The 19,913-nt window shown below is 35.1% G+C and overlaps 4 protein-coding genes across 5 annotated transcripts; all 4 read right to left on the reverse strand.

Annotated features, from left to right (window-relative positions):
* Positions 1–731: 731 nt before the first annotated feature.
* On the reverse strand, positions 732–1,569 carry LOC102621521 (uncharacterized). The gene is made up of 2 exons (XM_006466713.4): positions 1,126–1,569; positions 732–997 (listed from the first exon to the last, which is right to left on the reverse strand). The coding sequence occupies exons 1-2, from the start codon at positions 1,463–1,465 to the stop codon at positions 957–959; spliced, it is 381 nt and encodes a 126-aa protein (XP_006466776.1). The 5' UTR covers positions 1,466–1,569; the 3' UTR covers positions 732–956.
* Positions 1,570–2,662: 1,093 nt separating this feature from the next.
* On the reverse strand, positions 2,663–6,252 carry LOC102621237 (acidic leucine-rich nuclear phosphoprotein 32-related protein). Its single transcript, XM_006466712.4, has 2 exons — positions 4,770–6,252; positions 2,663–3,448 (listed from the first exon to the last, which is right to left on the reverse strand). Exons 1-2 carry the CDS (start codon positions 5,877–5,879, stop codon positions 3,173–3,175), a joined length of 1,386 nt encoding a protein of 461 aa, XP_006466775.1. The 5' UTR covers positions 5,880–6,252; the 3' UTR covers positions 2,663–3,172.
* Positions 6,253–8,369: 2,117 nt separating this feature from the next.
* LOC102620952 (hypothetical protein) lies at positions 8,370–12,576 on the reverse strand. Its single transcript, XM_006466711.4, has 3 exons — positions 11,690–12,576; positions 10,256–10,414; positions 8,370–9,398 (listed from the first exon to the last, which is right to left on the reverse strand). The coding sequence occupies exons 1-3, from the start codon at positions 12,275–12,277 to the stop codon at positions 8,613–8,615; spliced, it is 1,533 nt and encodes a 510-aa protein (XP_006466774.1). The 5' UTR covers positions 12,278–12,576; the 3' UTR covers positions 8,370–8,612.
* Positions 12,577–12,724: 148 nt separating this feature from the next.
* Positions 12,725–16,021, reverse strand: LOC102620496 (uncharacterized). 2 transcript variants are annotated; one of them, XM_006466709.4, is made up of 3 exons: positions 15,607–16,007; positions 15,291–15,509; positions 12,725–13,175 (listed from the first exon to the last, which is right to left on the reverse strand). In XM_006466709.4, the coding sequence occupies exons 1-3, from the start codon at positions 15,841–15,843 to the stop codon at positions 13,098–13,100; spliced, it is 534 nt and encodes a 177-aa protein (XP_006466772.1). In that variant the 5' UTR covers positions 15,844–16,007; the 3' UTR covers positions 12,725–13,097. The 2 variants fall into 2 exon arrangements, with proteins under 2 accessions (XP_006466772.1, XP_052300176.1); XM_052444216.1 differs by lacking the exon at positions 12,725–13,175 and adding an exon at positions 13,196–14,267 and having other exon boundaries at positions 15,607–16,021.
* Positions 16,022–19,913: the final 3,892 nt, after the last annotated feature.

Genomic DNA, 19,913 nt, shown 5'->3' on the forward strand with positions numbered 1-19,913 from the left:
CGTGTCATGAAATCATATCATGACTCATTTTGCCAGCATTAATTCAACTTCCCTTCTGTTTTTTTTTTTATTTTTTTAATCTTTTCTTTGGTGCATTTACAAACATAAATTATGCAAGCAGCAAATTTCTCTTCTTATAGTGTCTTTGGAGTGCAAAATTTATCTTTTGACACTTCTACAAACACCACCAAATAACTGGGTCGATGGTCAAACAGTCAAAGGAATTGTGTGAAAAAAATGAAATGTGAAATAATGAAATTGGGATTTTTCTGGTTTGAGTTTTATTTTAAATACAGTAAGTACTTGGGTGTATACTTTTTCGCTTGACTTGGACGCGAGCAACTAGTACGGGCCTAGACTTGGTCTAGAAAAATGTATAAATTAATTCAATTTAAAATATAATTTAATGAGTCTAGCAATGTCACCTTTAAAGTACTATATTTAGCAATTCATACAGCGTTAGATGATTGTAAGGTTAATAAAAATCAATAAAATTCTTATCATTTGATGGTGCGTAAGATATGAGGTATGATGCTTCATGGAAGAGTCAGAGTCTAATATAATATATGTCCAATATAATTCATTAATAAAGTCGATGTTTAATAATTTTAATCAACAAGCGTTGGATAAAATTATTGTAGCTTCAAAATAATAGCCGTTAAATGTTAATCAAAATACATTAGAATTATGGGTCACGACGCATCTTTAACAAAATGAAGCTACAACTAACATACCTTGAAAAACAATATGAAGTTGAATTAATTTAATAAGGAAACATCTACTCCTCCACAATATGAAAATGTGAGTAATTACCAATTACACAGGGCAAAATGCACGCATTAAATCCATTTGAAAATGGAATTGAACCATGGCCACAGAGTCACAGACAGAAGATAGGATTGTATTGTGTTGCGGCCCATGCCCCACAGCGTAGCAAATCTTAACCAAAACATTGATCACTTGGGAGAGGCCCTGGAAGTGATCCCTGCTGAAAAAACTGTAAACCGAAAACAACAAAAATGACAAGCAAAGTTAAGTAGGAAAAACCCTCAACAGCACCCAATAGACCATAAGGTCCACTAGGCAGACCAGAGCCAGTTTGAGATTTTGTATACAAAGACCAACCAACAATTCCCACAACGGCTAGGTAGCTGAGGCCCTCGAGTGCACCAATGGAGCCACCAGGCCCGGGGGGGAGACCGCAGCCAGTAGTCTTGAGTGTGTAAAGAGACCAGGCGATCACTGGGGTTGAGACCAAACCACCGGCTATTGCTGCTTTTTCTGCGAGGCCGTCACTGCTCTCTTTTGCCATGCTCAGAACCTTGAGCCTGATGAGTAGGGAGCGAGGTTTGGTTTTCCTGATCCTCCTGCATGTGGGGTTGGAGGTTTTCTGTTGTTGTGATGGTACTAGTGAAGTTACGGGACATGGTGGCGATGCTACCAAAAACATCTTCGAAGCTACCATGTCAATTTTATGGGTTATGGTGCTGGTGCGACTTCTTAGTGCGTTATCCTCCTTTTGTGACAAAATCGTAAGGCTGAATTCTTATATTCTTAAAAATTATTAATAAAGTACAACTCTCTCTCTCTCTCTCTCTACGACTGAGGACTTATTGGATGGGTGAACATATGTCATAATCTCATTGGTAGGATTACGAGGCCTTAAAAAAATCATGGCACATGTCCTGTTGCTTTATATGTAAAATAAAGAACTAAAGGCTAACAACATAAATTTTAAATTAATAAAAAAAAACCAGAAACTTATTTAATTTCTAACACATTCAAATTAGAAAGAGAAAATATTTTTATTACATAAAATTTGCATGTTGACTATTGTTACTTCTTAAATTTAGATATTAATTGATTAGATACATATGTTTTTATAGTTTTTCAATTTCATTTTCTTAACAAAAACTACAATACTCTTATTAACTTTAAAAAGTAAATTTTCATCCTCTGCTTGGAAAAACTTAAGAAGAAAAAATAATTATCTTAACTCTTAAGAGTTGGAGATGAATGGATGGCCAAAAGAAAAACAAATTATCAAATTTGAAGTAGCCCATAGAGTAGGCTAGAAAGTAATAATACTCATCCAAATGTTGGAATTTAGTCATTTACAATTGAACTTCTGAGTTCTGACCGTAGCTCACATGTCATGTGTGGACCTCTATTCATAAAATACGAAAGTGGGCTTTGGGCTCATACTCACAGGCCTGCAGCCCGTCAATCGAGTCCAACTATTACCTACTCACCTTAATGAGAATTACAACATCCCTGCTTCTACACTTGCTTCGTAACTCCCCAGCCCAACTTTCAAAAAGGCAAGTTTTTAACCCAAAAAGGCAACAAGGATAAATTCCGTGATCATGGCCGTTGATCCAATGGATTATATTTGCTTAGCTTGGTTCGATCATTGTCCCACTCCCTCCAATCAGGAGATCTAGCTTTTAAACAATTCGGGGACCAGCTAAAGCTGCAACCCGGTGCTTACTCTGTTTTCAGCCTCAAATCCGATTGCCATCTGTCCTACATTCTGCTCATGTTCATTCATAAATGGAGCAATCTGAAAGACCAATGAAAACTTGCCAATTATATAATCCATTAAAGAAAAAAAAGTGGAAAAAAAAAGAAAAAAAAGAAAGAGCGAGCCCGAACGAGTCAATTGAACAAAAGCAGCCAGTCTGCCCATTTGATTGAATATAATAGAGCCGGATGCGCTGATCGGCTGATGAAACTTTCTATCTACACATGTTTTTTTCCCTTTTTTTTTTAATAAATACAAAACCCTTCTAAAACCGCTTTCGAGGAACGAAATAAAAAACAAAGATTTTAAAAGAGTACACTTTCCCTCCATTTAGAGCCTCCCTCCCTTTTGGAACAAAACTTCTACCTTCATGGGCGGTTAATCCTACACAACTGCCATTTGAATTTAACATTGTAACGGCTATATAAAAGAGGCAAGCGGGAATTTAACACTAACAACCTTTTGAACTAACATGTGCCACCCCCAAGATACAATCTCTCTCCCCAAAGAAGCATGTATCCATAGTCACTACTACGAGACTACAAACAAATCTTTCAAAAACATGACAGTTTCTGGTGTTGTTCCCATGCTTGTTCAAGAAGACATTTTAACAAAAATATTTAACCCGTGAGATTAGATTGTAAGAGGCTAATGGTGCTTCTTTGAAGATGACTTGCTGAACTCAACAACATCATCATCTTCCTCATCATCCTCCCCATTCTCATCTTCATCAGCACTATCATCTCTCTTTCTCTTGGGGTGTAAAGAAGAAGAAGATGGTGGCAGATCCTGGACTTCATCATCATCTTCAACTTCTTCCTCATCTTCAGCATCATCTTCATTACCAGGCTCCATATCACTGCCATCATGTTCCTCAGCCTGCCCAACTGGCTGAACTAAATACCCTGTGCCGCAGTCTTCATCCTGCCAATTCCATCAAGCCTCTGAGGGTTAGTACAGAAAACAGGGTACCAGAAATTTTGATATGTAAAGAAAGCAAGGTCTGAATGCTAAAAGAATTATATAAATACTTCCAAAACACAAAATAAAAGAAAAACCCTACAAAAATAATGGTGAAAAAATGCTTAGAAATAGTATTAGACAGTCTAAAAATTAAAGCAAAATAGCCAATCAGACTATGTCCATGCACATCACTCCCAGAGAATCCTGCACACATTAGACAGTCTTAAAATTAAAGCAAAATAGCCAATCAGACTATGTCCATGCACATCACTCCCAAACAATCCTGCACCATGTAATCATCAACATGCATAGACTATTTACAATAGGCCAATCTTTTAGAGATCATCAACAAACAAATATTTCATAAAGATCCATAGATAAAACAGAAAATAAGCACCGTAGATGGCAGTGGAATCTTGCTTTACTGATGGCTTCACTACATTTTAACAACCAAAACACCAAAAAGCAAATTCACAAACATAATACAGCTGAATGAAAGGAAAATACAAAACAGCACTATAATGTCTCATGAACATAAATACTTAAGATTACCATTTAAAGGAGACATATAGGAAGACCAAAATTGAAACTGCAAATAATCTTATTCACAGAACCAAATGCCAGTCAGGGTTTTTCTTAAGCATTTTTGAGAAAACAACCAGTCTCAAGAACATGTCAATATCTAAATGATATTTCATTTAAGAGCATGGTGTAATTTGAACAATTTTCAAACTTCATTTCCTAAAATTAATTTCACAAACTAAAAAACCTTCATTTCTCATAATAAAAATATTATAAGAATAATTGAGATGATGAAAAAAAAACTCAACAATCTGAGGCAGCTCCTTTTAACACGAAGTAGATAGGACGAAAGGAGAGAACATCAATTACTCAGAAAGTATGCAAACCAGCAAAAAGATACTAACACAGAATATCCATGATGTAAAAGTGCATTTGAGATCGGTAGTACTGTTAAACCATAACAACTGCTCGAAACAACCCCCCCCCCCCAACAACAACAGAAAAAAACACCTAATATGTCTACCAGATCCAGATAATTAAAATCTCGACAAAAGTGTACAACCCAAAACAATGCACAAAAATCAGAAATAACAGCAGAAAAAGGAATTTAAGAGCAGTCAAGTCCTCTTCTTATCTGAAAACACAACAGCAAACAAACCATTAATCCAGCAACAAGAGGCACATACATAAAAGATAGGAAAATGCAAAATTCTATGATACCACAACATAAAAGATAAGAAACTGCGTTCTCATTTCTCACCTCCTCTTCAGCATCATCTTCATCCTCAACTTCAAACTCTCTATCATCCTCAACAACCTGCTCTTCCTCCCCAGTCTCACCATCATCATCCCCATCTTCCTCCCCTTGTTCATGACCATCAATCTCACCTTCTGTGCTGGTCAACCTCCCCGTACTCTCTGGCTCCCCAAACTCCCCATCTCTATCCTCATTATCAACCTCTTCTTCGTCCTCATCGTCATCATCATCGCCATCATCATCCTCGTCCTCAACCCCATCCTCCTCATCATCGCTGTCCCCACCAACCCCATGAACTTCCACCACATCCTCTTCCTCATAAACATCATCCTCATCATCATCCTCGTCATCATCTTCTACCGCATACCCATTGCTCTGATGGCCATTTATCCCCTCGGCAGCGGGTCCTGCTGCTCCAGCAGCTGTCTCCACCTCTTCTTCATCCGCATCACTCTCTTCCTCCTCGTCCACATCCACAACCCCTTCAACATTCTCACTGTGTCCATTATCCCTCCCAAAGGGTCGATCCTCACCGTCAATTTCTCCACTTCCTGGATCATCCTCATCGTCAGATTCATCATCGTCCGATTCATCATCCGACTCCGGCCTTTCATTCTCCTCTGCATCCATCTTGTCCAAGTACCTCAACGACTTTATCATTCCAAAAACCTTAGATCGATAATCTTTCACCCTTGTAACCGGACACTCGTACAGATCAAGAGACACAAGCCGAAGATGGGCCAGCGGAGCCAGATCTTCGATATACTGGATCCGATTATTAGACAAATCAAGGTCGCGAAGAGAGTCCAAGCCAGCCTGGACCAGAAACTCGAGGCCACCGGCTATACGGTTATCGGAGAGAATAAGTTTCTGAAGATTCTTAAGCTGTGGAAACTGCTCGAGCGAGGAAACTCCGATGTTGGCAATCGAAAGATGCTCAAGGTTCTCGAACCTTTCTAAAAGGTTCGGTGGAGGCAGCCGGCCTTGCACACACTTGACCGCGCCGTCTAATGTTAGGGTTCGAGCCGCGCCATGGTCCGTTTGACCGTCTAATGCTGTCTCGACGGCCCTTTCCCAGATCTCATCCATCAAATACGAAATCCGATATCTCATACACCAAATTTATTTAAATATTATCCTATTTTATCTCTTTTTTTTTTTTTGGTTCCAAAAACCGGTTCAAAGCTGAAGAACAACAGTATGAGGTGAAGAAAAAAAAAAGTTATTTCATCGTAGACATAAATAAACTTGTGAAACAACACAGTAGCCTGACACTAACCCTAACCCTAACCCTGTATTGATTGGATTGGTATTATCACTTGGAAATCGTAAAACCCTAGAAACTTCTTCAGGTGTGCACGGTGTCTGTGTAAATTTTGCTTGAAGAAAAAAAAGGCACAAATAACAAAACCGAAATTGTTTTTTCTCTTTCTATTTTTTATTGGCTAAGAGGGATAAGCCTGAGGGGCGCGGGGTGCGTGGCTAGGGTTAGGAGGAGGCGGGGCTAAGTCATGCGAGTGTGAATTATTGGAGAGATATGGATCGTTGGATTGATAACGACGCGGATTGATGACGTGGATTAAGTGGACGGTACAGATTGCAGGCGGGTGTGTTTGTTTTCGAGAAGGATCAAGGATGTAGGCGAGATGCGGGTGTGAGGAAATGGGGCCTGGGGGTCGCCAAGCTTAACACGTTACTTTTAGGTGCAAATATCGGGGCGGTTAAAGAAATGCCGCTTAGATTTGAGGAAATTACGGGAGTGCCATGTAACTATTTGAATTTGATTACCCAATCCGAAACGTCCCACTCATGAAGAATTAGGCCGGGTTTGATCTACTGTATTCTACTACATTAGTTATATTATATTAAGTTATATTTATTAAAGTTGTACTATAATATTTAGTGTATTATGGACTATATTTATATAGTAATTTTTAATATTTATATTAAATTAATAATTTAAGATTCATCTATATTATTATTTTTTTTATATGTTATTAATAATTTAAACTTTTATAATGAAAATAAATAACTTTCACTACAGTTACTGTATTTTAGTGTCATTTAAATTATATTTTAATATTATTAGAATTCTTACTGTGAGGGATATGCAATGATACAATTATTATCGGCAAAGAAATTTTTCATTTGCTGTAACTCTACTATCAAAGTTTCAGTTTCAAAATTTTTTGCTGTAAATTAACGGAAAACGGAAGCTTTTTTGTCAATAATAATTGTACCATTGCATAGCTCGAATAACAAGAATTCTAATCATACCAAATGTTAGTGCAAAATATGATGTTATGCGTTGTTGAACTAGCACCTATAGTTCATTAGTCCCAACTGGAGCATATTGGAGTTTTCAATCTTATTTAAAATTATATATTTTTATTTATTTTCTCTTAATTTAATTAAATAATTTAAAAAAAATTATGTGAACAGTACTACATTACACAGACTAGATTCCCCATATTTATTTTATGCGGCATTATTCATATTATATAAACAAAGTTGTTATGACTTAAATTACAAATCATCAAAATGAAAGACCAACAAAGTATCAAGCAAACTTCTAAATTTACAAGACCATCAAAATAATTCTTCAAGCCTCCAACACAAAGCTTGGAACCATCATTGTTGATGCTATAATAAACAGAGCATGCGTTAATGCTATAAGCTCTTCACATAACGGAGTTTTTATTTTTTCCAACTAACCTATTTTTTTCAAAAAAGAATCAACCCACAAAAATATTACGAGGGTTAAATTTCTTTTCCAATTATAAAAATAATTGTGTGAAAACAGTCTTTTCCTCCTCCAGATAATAGTAGAGTAGACATCTCTCAAATATCTGACAGGTATTATAAATATATTAGTTAATAGTCTCATATAATATTTAGTGATTTTATAAAATAAGTGAATTTGATTATTTGATTAATAATATTGCTATTGCAATGATGAAAAATCATAAATTAATAATTTTTTTAATTTTTAAAATTTATTTGGGATCGAATTTGGAGACCTTCAAAATCTCTATAATTGAACTCGATAGCTTTTTAGGGTTTAGAATCATTTTTCAAATAAATTTGATTTAATTTTCAAGGTTTTTCGGGAGTTCATACCCCGCCGGAATTAGTAGGAGGTCACAAGTATTGTTGTCATCCCTATCATTACGTAAATAATCGAATAATGAAACACAAAGAATTTAATGAAGTTAAGTAATCTTTTTTCGTTAGATGAGGGTCATCGCAAAAGATTATGAAACTTTCGCACATTTTGTCTTTTGATCATTCCTTTAGTTATCTGAACTTTTCTCATTGAGTTTTTTGAAATCTAGCGATATTATCAAATGTTTTCTAAAGTTAAAAGTTACTGAAGCCATTCGACTAAACACTTGGTAGGTTAATGGTCTCAATAATATTGAGGACTTGAGCTCAAACCTCCATTAAAACTCTTTTCCATTTCCACAAAAATATAAGAATAGAGGTAAAGATCTCCACATTATTGATTGTATGATTAGATTTTCAAACTAATCTTAATAAATTTATGGGATATACCATAAATGAACAATGATTTACAGATTGTCACAACGTACACAACAAAGATTTGCCCGAATTGCTGATTCGCATTTTATCAATCGGCAATTCAATAACAGTTCAACGGAGTGGACTTCGTGAACTCTCAGTTTTAACATGAAGCAATATGTCGTACAATGCATGCGCAACAACTGAAATACATGTACATGAACTTAAGAATCAAGATTCAAAACAAATTATACTTTTTGATGGTTGACAGCACATTACACCAGAAAGCAGGACCCATTTCTATGGATCCACTAGTTTTCTACATCACTTATCATTTTTACTTCCTGCCTGTACGCCGGAGCCTTTAAGCTCAATGTGACCAGGCTGTAACTTTGGTGGATCCACAACCTGAAAACTTGCAGTGGCCATTGAAGGCGGGGGCCGAAATGGCCAAGTGAGCGAAGTCACAGTTGAAACGGGGGTGCATGGAAACTGACTTGGTCTTAGAGTGGTAGTGGCTGGCTTTGTGTCCTCATCGAGCTTCTGGTCTAAATCTTGATGGCCTGGCTGCACCTCGTTGATGTCACCTTGAACAACAATCTGATTTTTCTCTCCAGTTGTCCTAATATTAGAAGCCGCAAAGTGAAGCCAGGGTTGGCTAAAGGGTGATGGCCGCTTCAACGTAGGAGCATGGGCACCATCAGCATCGGCATTTGGTCCATTACTTTCAGTTTCTATCACCTCATTTACCTTAATTGACTTGGTTTCTGGCTGCTTATCTTTATCCACAGATGTTACTTCACCTGAATCAACTTTGACCGTTGGTGCACGGCCTGAGGTAATGGTGGTGGTAGGAAATGCTTTCTCCGGAGGGACAGCTGGAGTATAATTAGATGGGAGCAGGTCATCCCAATTCTCCAATAGTTCCTTGTAGACTTTTCTAAGCGTGACCTCCGTCAAACCAGTCACCTTACAAATTTCTGCCTGGGTCTTGCGTTTGTCCTCTAACTGGCAGGCAAGATAGATGGCAGCTGCAGAGATGCTAATTGGATTCCTCCGAGTGCAGAAGCATTTGTTGATCACAACTTCTCCTATGTGAGTTGCCAGCACCTAGAGATTTACAAGTTAATTATGGAAAACATTAGAATACAAGGTATACTGAAGTCAGCAAGTGTAATCTTCTAAACAGATTAATAAACTTAAATCACATAAAATGTGAATGCCATCTATGCAGGTAAGCGCACGTGTTTACACATCACACATGGAGAGAGAAATGTATATTTACACTCTTTTTTTTTTAAATCCTGGGTAGAAGCCATAAACATGATTTCTGCATTTAGGAGATTAAAAAAAAAATTATATAACTCTATTTTTATAAAAGTTTCCACAAAACAACCTAGAAACATTTCACATATTTCCTTCAAGAGTTTTGAATTCACAGAGCATAGAAAAGCTCTAAACTTGTAAGAAATCAGATTTAAAATAAAGATTCTTTTGGTTGCCAATACAATGAGACAACACCCCAGGTGATAAAATTATGGCAAAAGCCTTTTGTTCGCTTCTTTCGGCTCACAATCCAGAAATTTCAAGTTATTTATTTATTTTTTATTTTTGATAACCCAGACTACTGCACCAACTCAGACCATGAGTCCTCCCCGGCCCTAAACTAGGGGATCAATTGGGCACCCCAACCCCATGAGATAACAAAGGATGGAATTTTTAAGCTCGTCAGAAGGATCAAACCTGAAACCTCGATGTAGCCAAGTACCAGATCCCAGGCCCTCAACCAACTGGGCTGGTTAAATTTTTCATGTGGAATCCCAAACAGACTGCTATTAAGCTATTCAAACACACGGCCATACCAAGGAGGACTTATTCAAGTATAACCCTACCAAATGAAGGCCTACGGGATGTTAAAATTTCCAACATATTCTGGATTATACAGCGATTTCTGAATAAGAAGGTACCTGAGCAGATTTGTTGAGTTGGAGGAGGGTGCAAAATCTCGGCATATGAACTGCTATGGAATTGCTATTAATGGGCTGACTTAGTTGTAGAGCTTCTCCCAGTATCTTGATGTACTTTCCAATCTCCTTCTGCGGTACGTTAGCCGCAATTGATATTTCCTGTTATTTTAAAGCAGATACTAAAGTTAAAAGACATTCTAAATTAGACTAAAGACAAGAAGAATACACAGCAGGTCAACATTTCCAAAGAAATGACTTCAATTAGAGTTATATTCAATGAACATCATCCCTCAGGATAAAAAAAGCAACAGCTAATAGAACAAAAGTTAATGGCTACAGAAATCAATATGCCTACTCCTCGCAGATGATATTAAATAAAATTTGTACCAATGTATCCTCAGAACTCAAGTTAAGGATAATAGAGATTCAATGACTGTTAATCCTCAACTGTCTAGCTATCAAGTAAAGTTTACTAGGTTTAACAATTGTGCATTCAAAAATTAAGCAAATTCAGCAAAAGCATAAAAACTAGAAACATGCCCCCAAAGCAACTACAGTTGTTAAACTAAAAAAAGATAAAGCAGAAGCAGGTTGGCATTCGGTTTGAATTAATTTTGGTTTCGGTTCGGTTTGGGTTCGACTTCGACCTGAGAAACCGTTCGGTTTCAAATCTCAAAACCGATCAAGTTATATTTTGATTTGGTTAAATCAAAAAAGAATAACCGACCCGATTGGGTTAAAATAAAAAATTTTAAAAAGATCCTCAATAGTCTAACCTAATTGCACAGTCACACACACAAAACACGTGCAACTGCAAAAAACTTCTCCCGCTTCTTCTGCTGCTATGGCTGCCAAATCCTTCCCTTCTTCTGTTTTTGCTGCCAAATTCTTCATCTTCTTCTGCCAAATCTTTGTCAACATTCATTCATTGATCGACTAATCTTGAATTCGTAGCTTCCAGATAAGAGACAGTAATAATTAAATGAATTCAATCTCAATCAAACCCAAACACATAATTTTCTTTGTCCTCTCACATATTCTCCTTACTATTTAATCCAATTTGGCATCCCCAAATCTAAGCCGTGGCAAGTCCCTCTACCATCAACCTTGAAGTCATCATCACTGTGAGCCGCAGTTTTAATTTTAGATAATATTTTTGTTATTGTTAATTTCTCATGTTAATTGTTAAATATTCTTAGTTGTTAATAAGTTAATCTTTGGGAAGAATAATTTTTTTTAATGGGATTTGAGAAAATAAATTTATAAGATTAGGGTTCATAAATTAAATTCATCCTGAATTTATAACCTGAATCCAACCGAATCGAAATAATTTCGGTCCGGATTACAAATTCTAACCCAATTGAACTGAATTCTCTGACCCGAACGAAAATCGAAACGCCCACCCAACTGTACAGCAAAAGGAGATGAAAGTACCTGGAGAGTTCTGGGCTCTTGAGCTTCTCTAATGGCCTGAACAAGTGCAGCAGTGGCAAGAGCTTCAACACTTCTATTCCTCAAACAAGTAGCAGAACAGCAATCTCTAAACAACTGAAAAGCATGATCACAAATGTCATAATCCAATCCCAGAATGGACGCCACGTCGATGATCTGCAAATACGCTCTCAAATTGTCCATCATGACACTGGAAGACGTGGACGTCGTAGACGAGGACAAAAGCTCGAAGGTGCGCTCGAGCTCGGCGAGCTGGCCGGAGAAAGAGTGTGAGGAGCGGAGGAAAAGAGGGCTGGGTACCAAAGACCACGCGGAAAAAGCCGTTATGAAGCCCGTGGGCTGAAACGGGTCTTCGTCGACGCCGTCGTTTTGCTGGGGTTGGGGGATGGATGGGAGATCGGAGGTGACGAGGCAGAGTGGGGTGTCTTGGGCACGGATGTGGAATAAGTGGTGATTTTGGCATTGCCGCTCAGCGATCACTCGCCCGCAGGAGCCGCACTCCGTGATTGACCGCCCTGTGCTTGTGGTGGCACAGCGCCCCTGCGCTGCTGAACAGTATGGGCACTTCATTTGACAGCCTGTGGTTGGATTGTTTGCGATGAAGAAAGTGAGGGCAAAATCATTTGTGATACACCGATACTCGTTTCTGAACTAATATTTTACGTTTTCTAATTTTTATGTCTCCTTGCTGCTAAAAAGATCGAACCAAACCAGTTAAGCAATGATAAAAATATTGACAATTTGCATTTATAAATAAATAAATAAATCATTAGAAAATTGTGGGAAAATAGAATATGGTTGGAGGATAAACATTATACACTTCCCTTTTTTCTTCACTCTTCTCCAGTTTCTTGTTCAAATGGACAGTTCATTACAGGAAGCCAGGAAAGCTTAATTTCATTATAAATGCTGAACTGGCTGGCAGCTATAAAGATAATATCCACTAAACAATTGAAAAATACAATCTCTATAAACTAGCATTACAGAGAAACCACCATGAGATATCTGCTTATGAAATAATCAACAGAAAAAACCTTGTATATATCTTACATGCTTCATGCTCGAGCATGATACCAAAATACAGCGTGGTAAAATTCTTCCTGAATTTTTAAACATGGAACCTCATATAAAGAAAGTACGGGAAAAAATCTCACTTTAGTTTACCTGTTCATAAGGTTGTTTTACTCTTCTACCCAACACAAATGACAGTAACAGCAAAAATTTGGAAGAATGCGAGCCTAATTTAAATACATAAGATGTCTCTGTTTAAAGAAACATGAAAAACTGAGTCTTGTGTATGGTTTTGTCCAAATCACAGCTGCTTTGTAGTTTTGAGCAGCATAGTAGCAGAATGAAGATTTCTAGCTTCAGATCGTCAGAATTCTTTTCATCAACCAGTCCCAGATGAGGTTAACAATGCCCTGCCTCTCTCAGCTAGCTTCAGGCTCTTACTAAATTGATGTGCACTCTGACAAAATAAATAAGAAGAACACGATCCAAATCTTGTGTTAGTTTCTGTATGCCTTGATCTAATAAATCAAGCACAAGAATACTGCAGTTCAAATGCTGGTTAGTGTTAGCTCCAACAGTTTTCACATTTCAGAATCATACTATTTACCAATGCAAAAATGATAAGCAGGAGGACATGTTTTTCTCAATTACTGAAGTACACATAACAAACTATTTTCAGCACAAAATACAATCTTCCATTTCAGAATGACTTGAAGTTTCATATAAAGGCTGGATTTTGTTATTTTAGCAAGAAGAGTGTCAAACCTATGTTCAGGATTGAAGAGATTGAATATCCCTATGATTCACCATTTGTTTACAAATGGCAGAAAAGTGAAGTGAAGCCAGCAGGCCCAGCACACACCCATTCGAAATTGAAAAATGCAAATCATTGTTCCTTACATCAATATGATAGAATGTTTGGAGCTTAAATCATTAAAAATCAAATGATTACAAACGGAGGATTATTCTAAAAGTATTTTAGAACCAAGAAAATTGCAAACATAGCTAGCAAGTATATAGCTACAAACAGGTATTCCACTTCAGGTTAATAATGATTGCAGGCAAGAAGTTTTAGGATAAATAGTAAGTTCATTGCAAAGAACCAAAAAAAATGGGGAGCCGAATCTCCAGTCTAGGAAAATATACATGGGAGCACTAAAAAATGAAAATAAGAGTTAATATCTAAACTATAACTTACCAATAAACTCTAAAGATCCCTGAAAATGTAGAGCAAGATAAACTGCATACCACTAAAACAGATCTACAAGATCCACACTTGATACTAGATGCATATCTAAACCCTCAAAAATCCACAATTCCTATCAAGCCATGCACCCAGAGGCACATTTGAACTATCATCCACACAAGAAAATCAAACCTCTTCCTTCAATTCTCATCCGATTTGAATGCAAGTCCATCCACGTTTGTATGACCCAACAAATATCCAAAACAGAAAGAAAAAGAAGAAGAAAAAGAAGCATAGACCTTCAACACAATTGGATTGAGAAGAGGACGAGAAATGACGTACAAAATCAATGGTTTCCCCATCCTGTTTCAAATATAACGCAGAGTAATCACAAATTGCTTACTCTTTACTAAAAGGAAACTCTAAAACAGTTCCAAGAAAAAATTGTAGTTCCACTCTTACTTAAAGATATGAATAAAGAATTGAACTCAAACTAGATTGCTCCTGAAGGTTTTCAACTAAAACTTTCCTCCGACTCAAAGTCATGCGAAAGGATATTCCCTTCCCCTCTGTGAAATCTCAGCTTAATGCTTTCAATTAGATCTTCATACTCCAAAGGGTAGCTGCTATACAGAATTAGATCAATTAAATATTTGCCAATATCTCACTACCCCCACATCCATATAGGCCCAACAGTGCACAGCACTGCAACATTTCACTCACTATGCTCATAAACCATCGACAAAACCTGAAAGTAACAGTAGGTTTTTTTATACAAAATGGTTGACCTAGACATCACTGTCATGATTTCTACCAGTGAACTGCCTAAGGCACCAGAAATTACCTTATTCAATAATGACACATATTCAAACAAACCAGTCACAAGGATAGGAGATGGAGGAAATATGAAACTTGACAATGTGCTGGATATAATGGCAAGAAATGAAGATGCTTCCACAAGATTTAGTAGATATCAGAAAGTGCAGGAATATTCATTGATGAGCAATAAAGTCCATGTCTTCATACAGCTATGTCTTCTAGCCTAGCAAGAACACATCAGAAGAACTACATAGGAAAAAATGATGCTAACACCTAGTTGAAAGTCAGCCAAGTACTGGATTCTGATACTAAAAACAAATGATTGAGTAAATTTATCGTACGTTTAACCATCTGGATCTATTTCAGCTTACAAAGTAGAAACACTAATTAATTAGACAATAATATGGATCAGATCTATAATCAACTTTATATATAATTACAGCCAAAGCGGATTCAGTAGCTTTCACATTCAGCATCTTACTGCATCTTTAACTGGCTGATCACTAACAAAAGAAAACAACTATGTACCACTGAACGTCAAAATCAATATCGAAAATTAATGCTGACCGTGGAATGGAAAGGAGGCGAATCAATATTAACAAGGGAGCGAACAGACATCTTAGCGATCTCAGTAATGGCAGCGTCTCTAACTTCGGCCACGTCACTGCTCAACTCCTCGTAAGCAGCCTCAAATGCCTCCTGCCAAAACCTCGGTAATCTGATCCGACGGCTGTTCGTGTAGACATCCCACATGTGCTTCACCACCTTCTCCCTCTCCTCCATTTCCTATTATCACCATAAAAATAAAATAAATCAAATCATTCAGCAAAATTAGAAATATTCAATGTATTTTTTAGTTGCTTGGAGTTAGTTAGAAACTGACGAGGACGTCTAGATCGTCGTGGATTGGGCTACCGAGATCGTCTGATAGACGGTTGAGATTGCCGGCTGACCAACGGAGAGTAACGGTGCCGGTAAACATTGACCAAAATGCAAGCAGTAATATTGCCGCTAGCGCCCAAAACTTGTACCGCCCTTTCCCGAAAATACTTGAATCCGAGCTTTCCTTCTTCGTCACATTCAACGTCGTCGTCGTTGGGACACTTTCGTCATCCTTCATTTCGAATAATTAATCAGATTTTGATACAAATAAAGGGGATTTTAACTTTTTTTTTCCTTTCCCCCCCTCCCTGGTCTTTCGATTCGAGTGGTTTAAGCGATATTTTTGATCATCGGCACTTGGTGTTTCCAGTGGGAAAGGCGACGGTGAGTTAATTAATATGAATTGTGGCCCACCATACTGAATTATTTCGTTTTCCTGTGGATGTTGACCTTTATCCGGTTCCACACTACTGTTGATGATGTGCAGTGGCGAATTTATCTCATCCGTTGATTTTATGATTTTACACGAGATTGTTGAAAAGACAACCGACAGCCAACGGCACCGTTTTTGTCATTGATGGCATTGGCTTGACATTGAAGCCGCGCTAATTTATTGAGACGTGCGAAGCAGTGCATTTGTTTTATATATATGGCTGGCGATAAGTTACGTTCAGTGTAACTTACGCCTCTCACAGCAACAGTAATTGATTTTATTAGTGATATTATTATTGTAAGAGGTTCGTAAGTTACAATCAATATAATTTAGGACCTTCATATATATATATATATATATATATATATATAGAGGCACATATATATGTATGTATGTATATAGGCACGTATGCATTGAGAAAATTTTAGCCAATTAAAAATTAAAGTGTTTTTTTTTCTCCCTACTTAAAAATCCGCTTGAAGTGGCATTTGATTCGGTATAGTATTTTTTTTTTATCTTTGTGGTTGGCCTCTCCCCACGTCTCTATACAAGTATGTTAGTGCACGTTCATTTTTTAACATTAAGTTGGCGAATGCTCATTTATATGAAATTAAGTGTTTAATTGCGTGGTCTTGACCGTTTGGACAATTGGCTTATGCGTGCTTATGTTTGTGTCATGTCGTATTCTCTATGTATTTCGTACTTATCGTTTCGTGCTTAATTTTTTTCTTAAGTCCAATCTTGCACACGTGCCATGTCCACTTGTGTAATACCCACACATGTTGTGTTGTGGGCCATGTCATGTCGTGCCTAAAATGAAAAAAGCACGATATACTTTTTCTTTTAATTTTTTAAGAAAGAATCCTAAGTTGGTGGCATACTTTTTCAAGCCAATATATTTTTTCGAGTTTATGTACCTTTAGTTAAATTCAATAGAAATAAAAATTCAAGACTCAAGTATATATTCAACAATAATAAACTAATAACAGTAAGAGAATGTAATATTAATTACTATATTAAACCCCATGGTATTAGAATTCTTTTTTAATACTTAGCAATAACAACAACAAAACAATAATAATATTTTTTTCTTAAGAGTTAACTTAATTGTTAACTTGAACTCATATAAAGTCATATATCATAGTCCATAATAGGATTAATACGTATTTATAAAATTATGATATTTATAATTTTATTTATAAAAATCATGATATCAATTATTCATTCAATAACTTATTAATAGAAAACAATTAAAGTTTTTTTAAATCTAAGAATTAAATGAATTTAAAAAACTTACGCTAATAAAATATATTGAAACATTTAATTTCAAGTTATTTCTAAAGTCATAAAATTTTAAATTTATTTTCATTAAAAAGTGAAACATGCTTATTGTAGGCCTTCTTACATGTTGTGATTTAGCGCAGCCCATGTGCATGTTGTGCCGTGCCATGTGCCCTACCCAAACATGCTCATGCCGTGCCACGCTGTATAGACACATGCCGTGCCATGTGCCGACCAACCCGTTGGCCATCTCTAGCTAGTACTCATACCTCAACATATGTTTAATCTTTAACAAAATGAATTCAAATTCTCAAGTGTGCATTCTCTTTAAGGGTTCCTCTATGATGCTGTAATTTTTTTACAGCATCAATAATGTTTTTAATTGTGTACCATTGGATTTAATCAATGGTACACAATATTTGTAGTAAAAAAAAAATGGTAAACGGTTAACAAACGTGTAAGGGGTAGAGAATTTTGTAAAATAACTATAACCATCCTTAGAGTTTGAAACAATTTCACTTAAATATCATATTTTATTTAAAATTATTTTTCAATCCTCATTTAAATTTGAAATGTGATAATTTTTTTTAAATAAATCTTCCAAAATATATTACCATTAAATATAAAATATAATGGTAGGTTATTTAACACAAATCAAATAAATAAGTTGCAATTGCAAAATTCATATATGATATAATAGTAATAAATAACACAACTAAGTACATATAATTAAGTAAATGTCATAGTTACATCAATAAACTCATTGTTGAGATTGCTTGTAACATAAAAGTTACTTGATCACACATGTTTTAATAAAATTTAATATCGTATATTAAAATACTCACTATTTTATATAATATTAAGGGTCATTGTATAATTGATCATGAAGTATGTATTATTTTTAACACCCAGTTAACATACTTATTCTCTGAACTTTATATTTATCTTACAATTAATATCCTTACATGATAGGAATTTTAAGTTTTATATGCCTATATATTTTCATTTTATTTTCAAATATCACTTTGTTAATTTCATAAAAGTTAAATCTAATATATATTCCTAATGAGTTTTAATTTATGAATCGTGAAATATTATTTTATTGATATCCTTTTATTGTAATTATAAAATTTTATGTTATTAAGAGTCATTACTTTGGTTATGATAATTAATAGTGACAATAAATAAAATATTGCCTCCAATAATATTTAAGTGGGAAAAAAAAGTGAGAAAATCATTTATATTTTTAGATTTTTATTGACATGGTAGGAAATTATCTCAGCCTTATAAAATTTAACTTTCACAAGCTTGTTTTCATTTTATTTTCAAATGTCACTTTGTTAATTTCATAAAAGTTAAATCTAACACAGGAATTAACTTTAGTTTATGAATCATGAAAGATTATTTTATTGTTATTCTTTGATAGTAATTATAAATTTTTTATGCTACGAAGAGTCATTACTTTTATTATGATAATTAATAGTGACAATAAATAAAATATTACATCAAATAATATTTAATGGACAAAATGAGGAAAAAAAATCATTGTATGTTTTTATATTTCCATTATAAAGATATTGTTTGGGATACTTTAACTTATAATTTTGGCACAATATTTGAGCCACTAATATCTCATAGTCTAATGGTTGATATTGAAAGTCAAAGCAACATTTCATAATGTTATATCCTCCATCATTGAATTGTATGAAATAAATAGTTTAATTTTTTTATCAAAATTTAAATCAAAATATTTCTCACTCTATAGTTATATAGACATATATATTTTTCAATAATAATTGGTGAATAAAATATTTCTCATTTGTTGTGACTCATATAGTATTATTAATAAAACACATATAAAATAGTTTATTGTAATGCTTTCTATTATCATTATTGTTTAGGTATTAATGGTTTGTAATTAAATTCATACAATACAAATTATTACAAGACTTTGTGTTAAATAACCTACTTGATATTATATTTTATACTTAATGGTAACTGATTTTGGAAGATTTATTTAAAAGAGATTATCATATTAAAAATTTAAAGGAGGGCTAAAAAGTAATTTTAAATAAAATATACTATTTAAGTGAAATTGTTTCAAACTCTAAGGGTGGTCACAATTAATTTACAAAAATTATCCACCCACTTGAACGGTTACCATTATTTTTAAATTATTTTTTTAGTACAAATATTGTATACCATTGATTAGATCTAATGGTTCACAATTAATACATTATTGATGCTGTAAAAAAAATTACAGCATCATAGAGGAACCCTCTCTTTAAATGAAAGTGTATCTATCCTCACATATATAGTAAGGGTAAAAGTTGGAGTTTAATACACATTAAAGCTCTTAATTATACTATAAATATCTTTATCTATTGTTAATTAAATTGGGAAGTATCCAAAGTATTCTATGTCTCATTTCTCAATCTTTGAATTGAATGTGCTTACAAATGGTGATAACTATTTATCGCCAATAAAACATATTAATAGATCATGCATTTAGCAATACACATTTTGAATTTTAAAGTGTTGTGTGTATAATACATTGTGAATTGACTAGTGTGATGCACAACTCATAATATGTT

This window comes from Citrus sinensis, chromosome 7 (assembly GCF_022201045.2).
Source record: "Citrus sinensis cultivar Valencia sweet orange chromosome 7, DVS_A1.0, whole genome shotgun sequence".
Lineage (NCBI taxonomy): Eukaryota > Viridiplantae > Streptophyta > Magnoliopsida > Sapindales > Rutaceae > Citrus > Citrus sinensis.